The sequence below is a fragment of the Cebidichthys violaceus genome, unplaced genomic scaffold (assembly GCF_023349555.1).
Source record: "Cebidichthys violaceus isolate CVI_PGR_0920_01 unplaced genomic scaffold, fCebVio1.0.p SCAF_20, whole genome shotgun sequence".
Classification (NCBI taxonomy): Eukaryota; Metazoa; Chordata; class Actinopteri; order Perciformes; family Stichaeidae; genus Cebidichthys; species Cebidichthys violaceus.
This window is the reverse complement of record NW_027176373.1, coordinates 9,359,173-9,378,531: the sequence shown is the minus strand read 5'-3', so window position 1 is coordinate 9,378,531 and position 19,359 is coordinate 9,359,173. Positions and strand designations below refer to the sequence as shown.

Below are 19,359 nucleotides of genomic sequence, written 5' to 3'. Positions count from 1 at the left end.
TTAGATCACCAGGATCCAGAGCAATAAGTGCTACATTACCCCCGTCCCACCCCTCGTTTTTTCCTCCCCACCCCAACTCCATTTATAACATCTTCCAGTCCGCTCCCGTCTCCTCTTCCTCTACTGTCCTCCTTTAATCTCCCCTCCTCATCTACCTCCTCCTCTCCTCCTAGCCCTCCCCCTCCTCAGGCTTAGCGTTCCTCTTCTCCCCGTGCTCCCCCATTCTCCCATTCCTCCTGTCTAACCCCTCGCTGGTGCTGGGGCCATGTGCTGACCCAGTTCATAGAGCAGCAGAAAGGAACTGACAGAGGGAGCAGAAAGAGAGGCAGAGCGGCAGATAGAAGACAATGTGTGAGGTGTAACGTATCAGTCTCTTTCTTTCCACCTCTGCCATCTGTGACGGTGGGAAACCTGAGACGTCTCCCCTTCCTCTTCTTCCCACCCGAACCTCTCCCTTCCCCTTCTCCTCCCCTCGCTCTTACTCTCTTGTTTTAGCTTTCCCTCCCACGCTCATCCTTTCACTCTTCATCTTCGCCCCCCCCCCCCCCCCCCCCCCCCCCCCCTCCGGCTTTATGCTTCCCCTCCTGCTTACACCTTTATTCATAATTGATGCACGCAAGAAAGCTTTGACAGACTAGCAGTACATATGTGTGAATTTTGGATTGCATGGCAGTTTTCTTTCTTTTTTTCCTTTTTTTTTTAACGTGTGTGTGTGTGTGTATCCCACCCTCTCCTTCTCTTCTGAGCCTCAGGCCTCTTCAATCCTCTCCTCCCTCCACCTCACCCCGTGTGTCAGTACAGTTAGGATGGAGTGGAAGTTGTCACATAGAGTTTTTTAAGTGGCAAGTCCTATCTCTAAATGAATTCAACAGCCTCTTTTAGGTTAGTCTTTAGGGGTTAAATATAGGATGATTTGCTCCAGATCCAAAAACAATAGATGCAGTTTCCAGGAGATTGTCCTGTTGGTCGTCTTATCCATGAGGCAGTGAGAACATAGACATCAACATGATGTCTGTGTCTGTTATTCACGTTTTAGATGTGTCAATGCTATGGTAAAAGTTTGGTTCGGATTAGGTAAAACTTCTGGGTAAGGTGAAAGGAGAGATCATGCTTTGGGTTAATACAAACACTTAGTTAAGGTTAGGATACAATAACAGTCATGCTTAACATATACCAACATTGACTGTTGTTAGGAAACTGGAAATGAACAACAGACAGTGTTAAAGTCAGAAGTTTTGTTGACTCATCCGTCCACTCTGACCTTCTCTTTTGCTCCCGAAGGGAAAGATTTTATAATTATAGCCGCTGTAGGGGATTTGTCATTTGAATGTAAAACAATGTAATTTTGGGGCACTTCTTGAAACGGCCGATTGTGTTGTTTTTCTTCGGAGGACAGTCTGACCGCACTCCTTGATTGATGATTGGTCGTGGCATCTGGGCGACATGGCTGAGCTCACCAGCTGGCTAATCCCCTACAAATGTATATCTTTCACATCCTGCAATACCCTCACTTTCCATGCCATATAAATCTAAATCTTTTTTTTTTGGAGTTGTCATTGTAGAACTGCTAGACTTTCTGTCTGTTTCAGACAGATTTGATAATTTTCCGTGAATTTGGTGTTAAGTTTAGTCAAAGCTCAGTACAGACAAAGCACATGATATACTGTAACACTCCCATTTAAACATCTAAATTTGAACTGCTATAAAGTACTGTGTGTTCCTGTGTCGGACTTTTACTCACTTTTTTTTTTCCCATTGTGTCTCCTTCTGCTGTCTTCTCTACTCGTAGCCGGTGCTGTGACAAGAAGAGCTGCGGAAACCGTAATGAGACACCCTCAGACCCTGTTATCATCGACAGGTACTGTCTCTCACTCCGTCTCTATCTTTGTCTCTCCTACACACACACACACACACACACACACACACTTTCACACACACACACACACACACACACACACACACACACACACACACACACACTCACAGACACACACACATGCTGGATGATGGACCGTGTTGACCTGTTTGAATGGCGGCGTGTGGCGGGATGTTCGTGTTTAGATGATCTGCTGTCACTCCTGAAATAGACGCGCCTCAGATAGAATCAGTGGCTTCTGATGGAAGACGGATTGAGACGTTTGAGATGGAATGCTTTACGTTTATGAGTCAAACAGCAGGACTCATCAGTGGTGGTGAGTTGCTGAAAGTAGCGGGAAGCAAAGGTCCCCACAAACACACACTTTATTTACAGGTGCACTTCAGTAATTTAGTCATTGACCTGTGCAGAGGGGACATAAGCTGCTCAGTTGCTACCTCATATCTGGCAGATCCGGGCACATGCACACACACACACACACACACACACACACACACACACACACACACACACACACACACACACATCTTCAGAATTGAATGAACAAACAATGCTCAGACGTGTGTGTGTTTCCTCTCCCCAATTCAAAATACAGAGCTGTTTACTAGCCGAAGCTGTCTGTCGTTTTCAATGCCAATTTTTTTCCCTACCTGTCTGTCTGTCTGTCTGTTTTTTTTCTTTCTTCATGTCGAGGTGGAGGACTGAAGTTATCCCTCCTCCCCCTCCTCTTTTAGTCTCTGTCTCTTCTGCAACAGCACAGAAAAATGGGTCATGAGCAAAGAAAAAAGTGACAGAGAAAAACTGAAATGAGATCCAACCCCATTTTAATCTGATTTCTTCTTGGCAGTTGTTTTAACCCTCTGTGAGCAGGTTCCTCTGCGTGTACATGTCTATGTATGTGTGTGTGTGTGTGTGTGTGTGTGTGTGTGTGTGTGTGTGTGTGTGTGTGTGTGTGTGTGTGTTTTAAAGATTAACACAGGGACTGGAGTGAGAGAGTTCTGATTCCTTTTGGGGCCTTAAACTGTGAAGATTGGGCATCATAGTACCTCCAACCTTTTCCTACTTTGTCACTGGCTGCTACAAACTATACGTACCTGCCTATAGGGCTGGGTGCTGTGGCCTAAAAATCATATCACGGTAGAATTTTGAAGCACGGACAGTAGCAGTATATATTTAGGTATTCTCGTTTTTTATAAAATGTCAATATAAATGCTTCTAAAGGGGTAGAACAGTGGTATGGCAAATCCATGGCAACATTTAAACCATCCCAAACTCAATGTAACCGTCAAAATTGTAAATGTTATCTTTTTACTTTGTTATTGTCATCTATAGTGGTTATTTATAAAATGTGCAATTCAAGTGAATAAGAAACAAATTATTATATTTTTGATCTAAAAAAAATCGCGTCATAAGTGGTTTTACTTATATATTGTAAGCTGCTTTGAGCTAGTGTTACGAAGTTAAACAAGTCACAATTACCTAATATATTACCTAATACTTACTCTAATATCTATTTTATATTGCTATGAAAATATCTCGGTATAATATACCGGTGTACTTTCTATAACTTTTATACCTTCCTGTCTATCTGGTATTTTCAAGGTGTAAGGGACAGCCACTATCAATAATAGCTTTATCATAACTAGTTTTGGAGAGTCACTTCAGTTATTACACTGTGATTAACAAACAGCAATTGCATTGTAATCAAGATATTAAAATGTCAGATTCTTTGAATTTTTGAGGGGAGGAGGTACAAGTTTTTAACCCAAAGGCTGTTATTTAGGACAGTTTTGACAGGTGACGGCCAACCGTGTACAAGTATTTTTGTCTTGTCTTCCATCAAAGACCACAAAGGAAACACATGTTTTAGGTAGCATAACACTTTCATGTAATTTCTTCTAGGGTCAAATATTTATGAATTGATGTTTCATGTATTTTTTCAAATCAAATCTAATGGTACCAAGACAAATGTGACAGGAGTTCTAGGTGTCTCCTGTGTACTTGTTTTCTGTCAATGTGTGTTTATATATAATTGTAACTCACTCATAACATAAACAAATATGATCTTATCTTGACCCCATAGCAATAAATCCCTATCTTTGTCATGTATAATGATAAACTCCACTCCTCTCTTCTCCTCTCCTTTCCTAAGTCAAGCACCTTAATTCCCACTTTTAGCTTTAAGGACTTGGCTCTTCTTTCTCTCACCTCCCCCACTTATTTTTGTGTTTGGAGAAATCTTATGAAGTGGATAAACACTTGTGTCTCAAAGTGAGCTTTGACGGAGCTATTTCAAAGAGCACAATTCTCGGTCTGTGTCTGTGTGTGTGTGTGTGTGTGTGTGTGTGTGTGTGTGTGTGTGTGTAAGTAAGTAAATGTGTGTGTGCTTCATGATCGACAGCCACACATGATCCTGTGTGTGTGGATGTGTGTGTGTGCGTGTGTGTGTGTTTGCAGGACATTATTCTATCTTTCAGTACAGTCCCATTCTTCTGTTTTTGTCGGCTATCTCAGACATCTCAGCTTACACACCATTCTATTTGCCTGGAAGGTGTGTGTGTTTGTGTGTGTATGTGTGGGTGGTATGTTGTGACTTGGGTTGGGCCACTGACTGAATAAGTGATATATTAGACACAAAGTGACAAAATAATACATATATTATCATAATGTGTGTGTTACTGGACTGTTTGGAGCATTGATGTGTGGGGACTATAATAGTGTATGTGTGTGTGTGTGTGTGTGTTTTATGGCTGGAGAAGAGGAACAGAGTGAATTGTGGGAGATGTCAGGGAACTTGGTCAGGATGGAATGTCAAGGTTACCCTGGATACCGTGGGATACTTCCTGTAGCCCCCCCCCCCCCAGCCCACTCTGCAGTGGTTCACAGCCTCTCACTTTAACATCTGGAAGTCTGCTGTCCGACCCAAACATGTGGAGAGAAAGACAAAGTCAAAAAACAGCTTTGTCTCTCACTGCTTGTAAACAGGTCCAACTGAGTTCCCATTTAGTCATCCCCTTTTGCCATTTTTTGTTTTTTAGATTTATTGTTAATATATTTCTATTATTAAAAGCATGAAATAAAGATCTTTCCATAGAATTCTCTTGGCAGGAGGGCAGTGTCGATGTCTGTGTTTGATTGACAGCAGCTGGCATGCTGAGCCCCAGTGGGGGAACTACAGACACAATTAACAGACTTGCTGTAGTTTACATGACATGGGCAGTTTATGTATAGAATCCTAGCTCGTCTCTACCGATTTAACCCTGAATTCACCCAAATTGCCAATATCACTGAACTGCTCTAGAGGAGGAGTTACTCACATCTGGATTAAAAGTAGCAACATTTAGCACCAGAGATCGGATCTGCACTGCATGTTTCTGGTTTGACTGTCAGTGTTTACTTGGGTGGGAAGACAGTGAGGGATCACATTCTTGTTGCGAATTATTGGAGGAAACACTTGATGTGGAGTAAACAGCGAGATGGGTTCAGGGTGAACTGAACCAATAAAACCATTTCAGATTTTTCCTATGTAGCCTAATAGCCTTTCCCATCAGCATGTCCTCTCAACAATCCCTTTTCAACAGGAAATACATACATTTAAGAAAACAATATTACATCAAAATGCAATTTTATTGCGACGTCATATAAACAATACTGCTGCCAGTTTTAATCATGCTTTAACAAATTCAACCACTTCTGGCTTCTGCATTTATTTGTGAGTACAAGCAGGTGACAGAAATGGAGAAAAGAGTGTTTGCGTGTGATTGACAGCTCACTGCATGGTGTCAGTAAGGATATCAGTCCTTGTGTGCATTTGTGTGTCTGTGTGTATGTATGCGTCTGACTGACAGCTAGCTCATCGCGCCAGTGTGTGTGTATGTATGTATGTGTGAGTGTGTGTGTGGCCCAGTTAATCCATGTTGTAGCACAGTGAGTGTCCCGCTGCCTCTTGGGGTTAATATAGGGTTAACGACATGCAACGATATCCTATCATACGCCTGCTTGACTCCTAAAGAGCCACATCCACCTCTCCTCTTGTGTGTGTGTGTGTATGTATGTGTGTGTGGCTGCCATTGAGTTTGTCCTCCTTGTATCTCCTACTGTCTTTTCTCACTCAACATCTTCATCTCCTCTTTTTCTATTTCTTTCTACTCCCACACTTCCACTTCCCCCCTTCCTCACTTCTCTTTCCTCCTCTTTCTTGTCCTTGCTCCTCCTCACCCTCTCTCATCCCCCTCTCTCTGCTTCTCTCCCTTGCTCCCTCCCTCTCTTTCTCTCGCTTTTCCTTCTTTGACTCTGTTTTACTCTCTCTGTGGCCCTGAGGGGTTACCTACCTCACTGCTCAGTTCACTGCCTGTTTAGACTTCTACAATTGGCTTAATAGGCTCAGGCTGTGTGTGTGTGTGTGTGTGTGTGTGTGTGTGTGTGTGTGTGTGTGTGTGTGTGTGTGTGTAGTTTGAGGGGGTTATAGTCTCAGGCAGTGTGCGCTCACGGCTTAGATCAGTGTCAAGACTTGAGGAAGGCGGTTTGAGAGTATGTGCGTGTGTGTGTAGGGGGGCTATGGGTACCAGTATGTGTGCTCCCAAAGTCTAAAGGGGCCCACATAAGCCTGAGGGGTTTAAGGGGTTCCCTGTCTATGTGTGTGTGTTTGCGCTTGTGTGTGTGCGTAATCTATAGGGTTAAGAGGGGTCACAGCTTGAGGAAGACATGATGGGAGAGAGAGGAAGGAGGAAGGAACGGGAAAAACGATAGAAGGAGGTGAACATGATAAGAAAGCATTTACAGGGAGTAAAAGGAAGAAAGAGAAGGAGGGGGTGAAGAGAGGGAGGAGGCTTGTCTAGGCAGACGGAGGAGAGAAAGAAGGTGAGGAGGAGCAGAGCAGGGTTTGTTTCAGGGGATAAGAGCTTCAGTCTGGGGAGTCCTGTCAATCAAAGAGCGCTGGGTGGGGGAGGAGGGGGCGCTGTCAATCAGCTGGAGGAGGAGAGAGTGAGGAGGGGGAGGAGGTGAAGAAATGCAATGAAGGGACCGAGGGGGATCTTCTAAACGATCTCTTCATCTTTTTTGCCTTTGTGTTCCTCTCTCTCTCTCTCTCTCTCTCTCTCTCTCTCTCTCTCTCTCTCTCTCTCTCTCTCTCTCTCTCGGCCTAGTTACTAAAATATCTCTGCCAACCTGGTATGTCACTGTTCGCTCAACTGTCACTGTCTGACGCACACACACACACACACACACACACACACACACACACACACACACACACACACACACACACACACACACACACACACACACACTCTCTCACATATCTAAAATAGACAGTGAGATATTATGCTCTCTCCTTTCGTGACCCATCCTCATCTCTCTCTTCTTTCTTTGGCCTCCTTTCTTTCAGATCCTCTCATCCTCTCAAATGTATTCTATATACTCTATTGGCATGACCATAATTAGGTACAGTGTTGACGGTTAACATTATACCAGTTAAACATCAGCCTGCATTGGGCACTAATTAGCTTATTGCTCAAAACATTGCAGTGCCTAAATAAAGTCTCACAGAGCCGCTAACGTTGCTGCAGTCTCTCAGGGCCGACTTCACAAATGGATTGTGCGGCTCTTGTGGCCCCTAAACCTGAACAAATAGGACAAAAAGAAACTGTGTAATTCCCAAACCACCCTCAAAGGGTGAAATGCAACCATAACTGCGCTGCCAAGCAAATAGCGTCATGGTGCTCCTGTGCTATATGCACGTATTTAAATGGGGTATTTGCTGCTAAATTTAACCCAATACAAGACGATACAAATGAGCTTTTGCAAAAACAGTCCAATTCCCAAAGATCAGCGCAAATAGCCACATGCAGTGACAGTGAAATTGTTATCGTCTTCAGAGAGTTGGTGGTAGCTGAAGCGTATTAATAAGGGGTGACACGACCAGACTTTCCTCTGCCTCAAATCATGCTATCTTATCGTACAGTCCGAAAGTGAGTGTTTGAAAACATCAACAGCACTGACAGACTCAGATATTAAACCCCAAATACAGTATCTCTCCGTTATGCTTATATTCCTTGGCCGCAGTTTTGAGGAATGCCTCTGCACCTCATCCGTCAGGACCTGTAGGTCGCGGTCTGAAAATGTAATTTTTCTTTTTTGTCTACCACTGTGTCCTTGGCGCGAAGGCAACATTTATACTTTGCCACATGGTTAATTGCAACCAGACGCAGAAAAGGGACAAATTGCACTCAGCTGCAAAACTTTATGTGTGTGTTGTGCTCTGCAATATCATAAGCACCATTACTTTTTGTGAGACGGTGCCATCGGCCACCACAATCCATTTTTTGTGACTTTGCCCATTAAAGGAACAGTGTGGGAGAATTAGTGGTATCTAGTGGTGAGGATGCAGCCAACGTACTGTATATAGAATTACAAATATTCAGAACAGGATTAGAAGTTATTTATAATTTAGATGCAACTAAATATTGTTTCTAGAGCAGCAACAGTAATGTTTACAACAGCAAAGTCACTATAAAAAGTAATTAACATCTCACTGGGAACAAATATAATACTTCAATAAAATAAATAACATTCCTGAGAGAAGTTTATAAATGATCAGCGTGATATAAAATCACAGCAAAACATTAAAAAGTACTAATAAAAAGTACCAGTAACATAGGAGCTTATTAATACTCCAATCTTTAATAATCCGGGGCATATTTAATACTGAGTTTCGGTAGCCATCCCTACCTTGAGGTAATGTAAAAACAGTGTTCCTTAATGTTTGTCCATTCTGGGCTGCTGTAGAAACATGGCGGGGCAAGATGGCCGACTCCGTGGAAGAGGACCCCTCCCTATGTAGATATAAATGGCTTTTTCTAAGCTAAATTTTTTTAGTTTCAGGTCATTATAAACTAATGAAAACAGTTAAAATGTTACACACTGTTCCTTTAATCTTGTTTGGCTATAATTTGGTGCTGACATAGTGTGACGAAAAGGGCTCAGGTTACTGGTATTGAGGTGTTGTTATACAAAACAGCTGGCTCATTATTAAACGTGGAAATTTGCCTAATTTTTGTTTCTGTGGACGAGGATGTTCTTAAACTTGCAGGGCGTCATATAGGTGTTTATACTAGTTCTCAATGTCTGGATTTATCAAGACGTCCCACACTTCATGACCATACAATAAAATTGGTTCAGATTTGAATACTTTTAGGCAAGTTTGGGTCGGTATAGTGTGCGTTAAATACGACACAATACACTTTTCTCTCCCTCTCTCGCTCTCTCTCTGTTGCAGTATCACTTCCTGTGTTAAAGGTCAGCAGTTGCTTGGAGATGAGGACTATTGGGAATTATTCATACCATCGACTTAATGTCAGTGCTCACTTCTCTCACTGTGTTTGTGCTCGTGTGCGTGTGTGTGTGTCTGTGTGTGTGTGCGCGCTGAGTGGGTGAGGGACACAGCGAGAGGGAGAAAAAGAGAGAGAGAAGTATGTTTTATTCATTTTTTCTCATTTAGTCTCAGTCTGCACCTGTCCTAGCATTTAGAAGCTCGGCATTCACATTACTTGCTGATTTAGTTTAACTGGCCGCTTTAATGGACACACAGACACACACACCCACACACACCATTTTTTGTCGACTAACTGTCTAAACTAACTGTATTTGGCTCGTTCAGGGTCAGAGCTGGAGGTTGTGTTGACAATATTGGGAGCAATGATGCTTTATTAGTGTTTCCTCTTTCTTTCCTCTACCTCTGTTTAACTTGTTTTCATTTGCTGTTTTTCTGACTTTTTATTTTTGGTACATTTTGTCAGTGAAGGAGATAAAAGCTGATGATAGAAACAGACTTTCAACGTCCCTTGCTTTCTCTTTCTCCTTCCATCTTGTTATCTGTGTGTAAGTGAAACGCGACTGACTATTAGTAAGAAAACTGAATTGCCATGGGCTATAACTGAAGCCCCCTCCACCCCCCAAACACACACACACACACACACACACACACACACACACACACACACACACACACACACACACACACACACGTACACACACACACACACACACACACACACACACACACACACACACACACACACACCCTTTTCCTCTTTCTGTTTTCCCCCTTTTCTCCTATTTCACCTCCCTCATCCTCCCATCCTGCTCCTGTCTCCCACTTTCCACTCCCCCCAACATACACCCTTAGGCAGGGATCACGTTACCCTAAAAGCTACAAACACAGACATGATGGCCACACACACACACACACAAACACACACACACACACACACACACACACACACACAAACACACACACACACACACACACACACACACACACACACACACACACACACACACACACACACACACACACATGTTCCCATCTGTTTCTGTCGAAGCAGCTATGATGCCTCGTTTACTCTATGAGGCTGCTTGTTGTCAAAAACTACAATTGCTTTTATGCAGTGTGTGAGTGGTTAAATGGATGTGTGTCCAGAATAACTGAAAGTGTACAACCTTACCTTGTGGTTGTAATTCAATTAAATTATGAAAAGTACAGTGTAATTCTTTTTAAGGGGAGAATACATACAAATTGTGCCTGTCTTACTAAAGGCATTTTAGTGACTCAACAATGTTTTGTTTTTAATCGTGTCATAAATCGACCACCCATATGATATTGTCTAATTGGCCCAGTTGTTCTTCTAACCAGGGGAAACAACCATCAATAAGCACACAATCCAGACCTATTTGAATTGCTGAGGAAATCGGATATGTGGGCAGTGATTCAGGGGTCTGGAACCAGGCTGTGGTAACGCACTGCATGGATTTATAGACCTGACACGATGCACCAGAAATCATTTCAAGCCACAAGTATTGCAGTTTACTGGTATCACAGAGGGAGAAATCAAGCCGGAGTAGGCAACGTGTAACAGGAAACATAATATTATGCTAAATCTATATCAATCATTTAGTTAAGTGACTAATTAACTGACTGGCTGACTAATTAACCTACTGATCTACGGATTTACAAACTTGGCTGATTGATCAACAAACTCACTGACTGACTGACAATGAAGGATTATCTAACCTGCTATTGGACTGGATGACTTCTTCACTGGCAATCTAACAAAGCAGCTGACATGTGCGTGTATTTGTGTGGTATGTGGATAACCTCCTGGTGGGCTATGAGACTGTGGTTAGAAGCCTCTGGTTACCTACACACAGAGATCTCTCTTACCATGCCCCCATTACTGGACAGCCATTAGTCTCTCTCTCTCTCACACACACACACACACACACACACACACACACACACACACACACACACACACACACGCATGGTTTAAGGGGGAAAAGTACAGAGTGGCTCATTCACGATAGGTGGTTGGTGGTGGTGTGTGCGCATGTGTTTGTGAATATCTTAAATTCTGTCATTAAAAAGCAAATAAATTGAGTTGATCTGGAAACTCCCTGCAGACTACACACACACACACACACACACACTGATGGGAGTGGGAATTTTCCCCCTACCACAAAGTGAACTGGTGGTTGAGGTGTTTTGGGAGGCCGAGCATGAGTGTGTTTACCTACTGTAAGAGAGTTTGTACAACTGTAAAAAGGAATTTGGTGTGGAGAGGAGAGTGTAAATGTGCCAGCCATGCATCATTTCATTATTAATAGCCATGTCAGAATAAAAATGCTAACCTTGTCTCATCTAACGGATGGCTGAGTCTGCAAGCACTACACTCCTCTGTGTATATGTGTGTGTGTGTGTGTGTGTGTGTGTGTGTTGGGGGACACTAGTCCACAATGAGGTCTTGTTTCCCTTTGTTAGGGCTGTGCGAGTTGGTGAAGTCATTGTAACCCATACAGGTATAAATATCTGTGTGCGTGTGTGTGTGTGTGTGTGTGTGTGTGTGTGTGTGTGTGTTGGGGCGGTGTTTCCCGTGCAGAGCAGGCCAGGAAGAGAGCACCAGTGTCCTGCCGAGAGGGGCATTGTTATCTACCTCCTAACACACACACACACACACACACACACATACACATACAAATGCACCACCACTCCCAGACTGAGCTGCCTGATCTGCACACCGTCTGTGTCGCCACGGTAACACATAGCATACGCCCAAACAACAACAAACACTGTGTTTTGCACTGCCATAGACAAAAAAACATCCCATCACACACACACACACACAGTAATATAACATACCCTTCCATGTGAAATGGACTGTCCTCTGTGAGACTTGTTATTTCAGTTCTGTTGTAGAGCTGGTAAGTGAAAAGCTGAGCCGCACAAACACAAACACACACACAGAGGCAGGCGAATGCAGTCCTATGGAACTGCGGAGGTGTAATCTGTCAGACAGGAAGCTAGCGGGGTCAAAGGTCACCAAGCTCTAATCGATTAGCCGTCAGTTAGAGCTGTGCTCGAGAGGAGAGCACAGCTGAGGGCAGCTCTTCCGCAGTGTGTGTGTGTGTGTGTGTGTGTGTGTGTAGATGTGTGTGTGTCTCACGCTGAAGTGTTCAGGTTTTGAGTTTGTATGTGCCCATTAGGAATGTGTATTTGTGTATCTGTGACAGCACTGCGTGGGTGCATGTATTTCTTGGACTTATTGATCACAGAGAGCTGAATTTTTGGTCTGACCCTCCGAGGTTAAATGCTGCTCTCTCCCTCTTCCTCCCCTTCTCTCTATCTCTCTCTCTCTCTCTCCTTCCCTCACTCTCTCTCTGTATCTTTCTCAGAGCGAAGAAAGCGAGATGGAAACACTTGAACTTGGGTCACGCTGCGTAGGTGTTAGCCAGCTTAAGTGTCAAACCCACCGCTATCATCTGGGTGTTTATTTAAAATGAAAGACAGTTTCTGTGAATCTGCATTTTGTCTCTGTGACCTGCGGCTTTGGCATAAATATAGCTGGTCTTCTTGGAGAATTTATAAACCACGCTTTTATGAGACTCTGCCCTGAAAGTCAAAAGGTGATGGCAACTTGGTTGTTGTGTTGCTAGTGCTGACAGACAGAAGAAGACACCGACATATAAAGAGTTTCAATGTTTAAACAGCTCAGTAATGTGATTATGTCCAATAATCAGAGAAAGCTATTATTCTGATTACGATTTTTCTGCGTCCACTTCAATACAGCGGAGATGAATGGAATTTAATTTGTGTTGCTTAAAGCAAAATTACATCTTAAGAAAAACGTTTTGGGAAATTAAGTTAGATGAGAAGATTGATACCACTCTCATATATGTATGTTAAATATGAAGCTACAGCCAGCATCTAGTTAGCTTAGTTTAGCATAAAGACTAGAATCAGGGAGAGATGGCTAGTCTGGCTCGGTCCAACTGTTACAAAATCCACCTACCGGCACCTTCATAAACCCACTATCTAATTTGTTGTGTAAAAATGACAATTAGCTGATTTACAGGGTTATATGCTGGGTTATTTCTTGGCTAGTTGCTAATCTTTAGCTATTCCTTCAATAGAATTAAATAAGCATGTATTTCTGAATAACCTCCAACAAAAAACAAAAAACAGATGGATCCAAGAGCAAGGAAGCGTTTCAATTAATTTGACTTGTCGTGGTTACTGTTTATGATACCTTAACCTCACTGTAGCGGGTGGACATTTAAAAATAGCACAAAAAATCTATGGTGTACAGGATATTGTTACTTTACTATGTATGCTGTAATCACATGAGTTTGTTTATAGCTCAGAGTGCTTGTAGTGACAAAATAGTGGAGTAAACACGTTTCGTTTTATTAGACCTTTTTTTCTTTCTCGTGATTGGGATGTCGTATCCTGGATTTTGCATTCATTATCGTCAAACTATGGACCATATTCTCCACTCAGATGTGTTGTGTGATTCTGTGTCCCCAGGTCTAATTATAAGTCCCTCACAGTCAGCGGGTCTCATGGGAGGCTGGTAGGTGAGAGTGAGAGAGAGACATGAGAGGATTAGTTTTGAGAAGGTTTAGAGGGTGACCACCTCATTATGAGACTACCTGTTATAATGATTTGTGGTATATAGAGAGTGTGTGTGTGTGTGTGTGTGTGTGTGTGTGTGTGTGTGTGTGTGTGTGTGTGTGTGTGTGTGTGTGTGTGTTTTATAATGATACACAGAGTCTCTTCCTTTGGGACCAACAGTGTTTGTTGTCTTTCTCAAGAGACCAGAGCTTCTGACCTTTCACCTTCCTAACTACCCCCAAAACCTACGTACCTTAGATTTCCCTGCTTTGACTTACCCGTGGCCTATCCCCAAAACACATAAAACCCTGTACTTCTATATTTGTGAGGACCCTCATTGACATAATTCATTCCTTAGCCCCTTAAGAACGGCCACGTGGACATGAGCTGATGCAGAATTGCGATGAGGAAACAATTGGATCGTTTTTCATGTCCTTGCATCATCTCCTCAAAGTTCTCCATTTTTTTCGGGCGCATTCACCCCCGTGTAGTTAGAGAATGTGCTTGTGGACAGGCAAAAGCCTGCCGCACGCAACCCGCAAATTGCCGTGTCCAACGGTGTGAAGTCACTTTGGCCATGCGGACACAAGCATGAATCATGTTTTACCGTAAATTCACCATCACAACTAAATGCCTTCTCTCTACCCTTGCCGTAACATAAACTTATAAACCAAGTGTGAACCTTCAAACAGGCCTTTGAACGTCTGTCCAAAAGTGAGGAACAGCTCGAATGTCCTCACTTTCCAAAAATGTCTCACCATCAAGGTCGAAAACTCAAATTGGTTCTCACAAAGATGGATGTACACGTACTCACACATAGAGAGAGAGAGGGAGATAAAGAAAAAGTTTTGGATCAATTGCAGCCTCTAACTGCAGCTGAAAGTCAGATTTATCCCCTTCACTGACTATATGTTCATTTTGCGTATACGTGCGTGTGGCGGCTGTTAAGCAGTAACAGATAGCCGGAGAGGGGCTGCGTGGCGATGCTGTCATTACCGTTGTGCTTCTCCGCTGATGTGTCATGGCTGATGTCACACGCTCAATTGGCCCCGCCGACAGCCGCCATCACTCAGACTGTTTACTACACTTTTACTACAGTTATCACTCACTGGCTGTCGCCGCCGCTGCTGTGACGACTAGACGCCCCTGCGCTGCTGCCAAAACCATGCGCTGAGATAACACCAGAGGCGTACGAGCCTTCACACACACACACACACACACACACACACACACACACACACACACACACACACACAGTGGTGGCTGCTTGTGCTCTTTGTCTTAACCATCAACACACGGAAACACTCATTTGGGCCAGCGTGTGTTTGGAGGAGTTAGAGGAAGAGAGGGAAGGTAGGGGACAGGCCTAAAACAAAACATCTGTGGTTAGATTCAGTGTTGCATTGTTTTTAATTTTCAAGTTTATGTGTGTGTGTGTGCTTTGGACTGTGCGTAAGGAAGAGTGAGCTTCCCTGAATATTGTGGGTGCACATGTCGGTGTATATTCAAGTATAGAACTACATGTACCTGTGTATGTGCGTTTCCTCATATTACTGTATGTGTGGGTTTGTGTAACTCTAGGTTATGCTTCTTATTTCCACATGATTAACTAACTCGCATCTCCGAGACTGTTCCCTACACCTCGGCCCGTGCCTACCCATAAGGCCGCGTGTCATCTGGGAGCGCTTGATTTATGCCGGTTGAATATGTAACGAGAGGTTGTAAATTCACCAGCCGGGGCTACATGCATCACTATTCTGCACTGTCGTAATTTAGGTGCCACCCGCATATCTGAGATGCTAATGGGTTAAATTACTGGGTTAGTTCTGGAGATTTATACCCGGCTAACGAGAGTGGCGCGAGGGGAGAGGAATGAGGGGGGAGGAATAACTAGGGGAATGGGGTGGGGGAGGCTGGTTGGAAAAACGAGGTAGGGTTGAAAAAGAAGGCTTGAATAAAGAGTGGAGGAGAAGGAGAGCGATGGGGTCGAGGTTGATGCCATGGAGAAGAACGAAAAGGAGAGAGGAGAGATTTGGACTAAAGGAGAGCACCAGAGCCTAAAAATAGAACCTTAAGAGAACTTCATTTTTTCAATTTACGAAAGACATTTTTTTGTCCTTTATCTATCCAGGAAAACTCAACTTGATCTTTTTTTTTAGCCACAAGCTCATACAGACATTTTGACTTGACTGAAAAGCACAAGAGTAACTGTTAACATAAGTGATGGTTCTTTTAAATTCAAGTGTCCCAGTGAAGTCCCTTCACATGTGCAGTCTATCCTTGAAATGTTCAGGAAGATTAACCGGTCTAACAGCAGAAGCAGAACGTTTGCTGATCCAGCAGGGAGTTGGGGCGGTCCGGGATCAGATCTGTTTACCCCGCTGGTGTTGGCTCTTCACTAACCAGAGGTTATGGAGCCGAGCCTCAGCAGTGTGACACTGAAGTCTTGGGCGACAGAGGAAAAAAACAAGTTGCAGAAAGGTGCTTTGGTCCATACAGCCAGATACACTTAAAGCTGAAAAAATATGCTTTGCCTGAACAGTTGCAACAGAAGAAAATCCTGAGATAGTAGTAGTTCATTTTCTAAGTGTAGAACGTGCTGTAGTGGCAGTGTGTGGTCTTGTTTACAAGTTACACATAACACCAATGACAAGTTTGTAAGAACTTTGGACAATATTCGCTGCTGGGAACAGTTCTTAAAAACAGCTTAAAATCCATGTCAGATGACTAAAATCCTGTATCCGGTTACAAATAGTATATAAAACCCACAATAACCTAAAGACTCTTTTGTAAATATCTGGTAAAAAACTGCACAATCAATTTCAGAGCTTCTGGTGGCTACACACAACCTTCTTGAAAAGGTCAACGTAGCGATATTTGCGCATATCCAAAAACCTGTTTAATGTTTAAAAGTAGGTGTGTTTCTCCTTCCGACCAGAAATGTGGAATTTTGTTCGGGCATGTATCTCTACCCCAGCCATTCAACAGGTTGGCTGGCCAAATATTGTCATATTTGGAATGATAGTGTAATATTATTGTGCATGTAAACATAGTCAATGACATATTATTATCTTAAAAAGTTGCTGTGGCAAACAGTTGCCGAGTTACACAACCAGCAGACACAGAACAACATGAAAAAAGTATAATATACCCAATATTCACACTTCTTTTAGCTCTGTTTGGTTTCCGTCAACCTCGGAGATAAATATTCAGCTGCTAAATGCTCCACTATGTTCACTAGCTAGTCACTAACTTTGTTTGTCTGCTGCCTTGAGTTTGAACAGTCGCCTTCTTCTGCTGATGAAAGTGGTGAGACTGAACTAAAACAATTCACTTGTGAGCTGTAAAAGCTCTCGTCATTTAGGTCGAAGGACTTGTTGACAGCTTCTCATGCTAACCACCCAGCTCCTCTTTTATTTATCCCCAAGTATTTGTGCCCATTGTATCAGTCAAAATGCAACAAACAACAAAGGGGGCATTTTTCTGATATTAAAAAATGTTGCCTGATGTGAGAGTCAGCAGAGGAATGCAAATGGCGTCAGACATGAGCTTGTAATGTTCAGGCAGCTCTTTTTTTGCTGCAGGCTGGATGGTAATTATTGACGCAAATTAGCTCATGTACACAGACTAGCACACACACATACACTTGAACGACATTATATATCTTTTAATTTTCCTCCCTGCGTGCTCCTTCTCCACCTCTCTCTCGCTCTCTCTCTCTCTCTCTACCATCTGTCTGCACTCAGTGCCAGCCGGTAATTAGTCCTTGTAAAGTCAGTGTAGTGAGGAGTCCCTGTGTTTGGGTACTGCTGTCTAGTCAAACACTGGCGAATTGGGGGTGGGGGGTATGGGGGTGTGCTAACAGCCCGTGTTTTATCTGTCAAGTTTGCTGCTGTTACGCAACACACTTCAGGGTTAAGGTTAACTCTCAGGAGTGTTGTGACTTTATTTACCAGATAAATCAGTTTGTTTGCCTCAGCGAACAGGCAGCCTCACATAAATGGTTAGAGAGATGATGTGATTTAAAAGAAATTGTGTTATTTTATGTTAATTTATGAACATCTCATGTGGAGTATCTGTTTATTTACGAACCGTTTGTATTCTGTATAAACTTACCTACTTAATGTTGTGGTCATGACAGGACACAGTTACTATTATTATTATTACAAATATATCAGGACATTACTACAGTATTACAATTTTTTTATAAAAACAAAACTAGAAATTAAATGAAGTCAAATTCCAGGTCGGAATTAAGCCTTAATAAGTCTGAAATCCTTGATAATCCTGACACAGAGAGATAAGAAGGTAGTGATGTGGTAACTGCATAGTGCGGCTAGACTCGACTCTACTCAACACACTTTAGGTCCTTTCTCTGTTTCATTTTCCTCTGTGGATAGTGCTCCCTCAGTGTAGGCGGGATTCGTAGCTGATCGTCAAAGTGACGCTGCATAAAACTGCTGCGACATCACCAACGCGACACTCACTTAATCCTTTCATCAGCAACCAAACAGAAGAACGTCGCACTGCGTCAATTGTACGGCATAATCTTTAAAAATCTGGGTTGAGTAAACAAAAATGTTGCTAGTCGGTTAGTTGGCTATTTTAAAAATGGCATGCTGTGCAGGATGTCCAATGTCGCGATCGTTGGTCTGCAGTGTTTTAACTCCACCTATTAGTATTGGCTCAGGTCGTTTGGAACCTCGAGCGAGGTGATACCAAAAGTACCACGTACTATCAAAAAATGTTTTGCCAATGGAAAACCAAATACTATGTAGTGGAAATGCAGCATATGACATACTGTCCTAATATATAATTAACACACGGAGGGCTTTCACTTGATACCACAGAGTAAGAAACACATGTATTAATAGGACTGTTGTTATTGGTTCACACACACACACACACACACACACACACACACACACACACACACACACACACAAAGACAAAGCCCTCTAAGCAGAGCTGGGCTAAGAACAAAGAGTTTGTATTTACTGTAGGCTCAGGTGACAATACATGACAAACTGAAATAGACTGGGTGGTGGTCTGCACTGTGTGTGTGTGTGTGTGTGTGTGTGTGTGTGTGTGTGTGTATGTGTGTCTGTGTGTGTGTGTTTGTGTGTGGCAACACCCTGGGCAGCTCGCCCTGCAGATGAGATTTCCATCCGAATAGGAAGTGGATTGCTGCCACTACCTGTGCAGAACACAGCCAGTCCATGAATACTGTTCCAGAGGCGACGTGGTTAATGGGCTTTTTCTTGCAGAGTTGATTTATATCTTACACTTGCACCTTTTATGTCTGTGTATACACTGTATGTGTAAATGCAACATGCTACTTCCGGACTTCAAGACACTCGGACAATAGGAGACAAGTTCAGACTGATGTTAGTACATTTTCACTGTCTGACCTTTCGCTTTTCTCTCCCTGTCTCTTCTCTGTTCTGCATGATCTCCATCTTTTCTTCTGTTTGTGCAAATAAATTTAGGCACAGCTAAACCTGTTGTGTATTTTGCCTTGCAATTTATTTACATT

The 19,359-nt window shown here is 42.9% G+C and overlaps 1 protein-coding gene across 1 annotated transcript in view; it reads left to right on the top strand.

Annotated features, from left to right (window-relative positions):
• The window catches only part of LOC137876512 (transcription factor COE1-like), an 82,157-nt gene that overhangs the window by 13,355 nt on the left and 49,443 nt on the right, over window positions 1–19,359 (top strand). Inside the window, exon 6 of the mRNA XM_068716140.1 lies at window positions 1,790–1,858. Coding sequence (XP_068572241.1) covers window positions 1,790–1,858 — 69 coding nt within the window. The remainder of the gene's footprint in view (window positions 1–1,789; window positions 1,859–19,359) is intronic.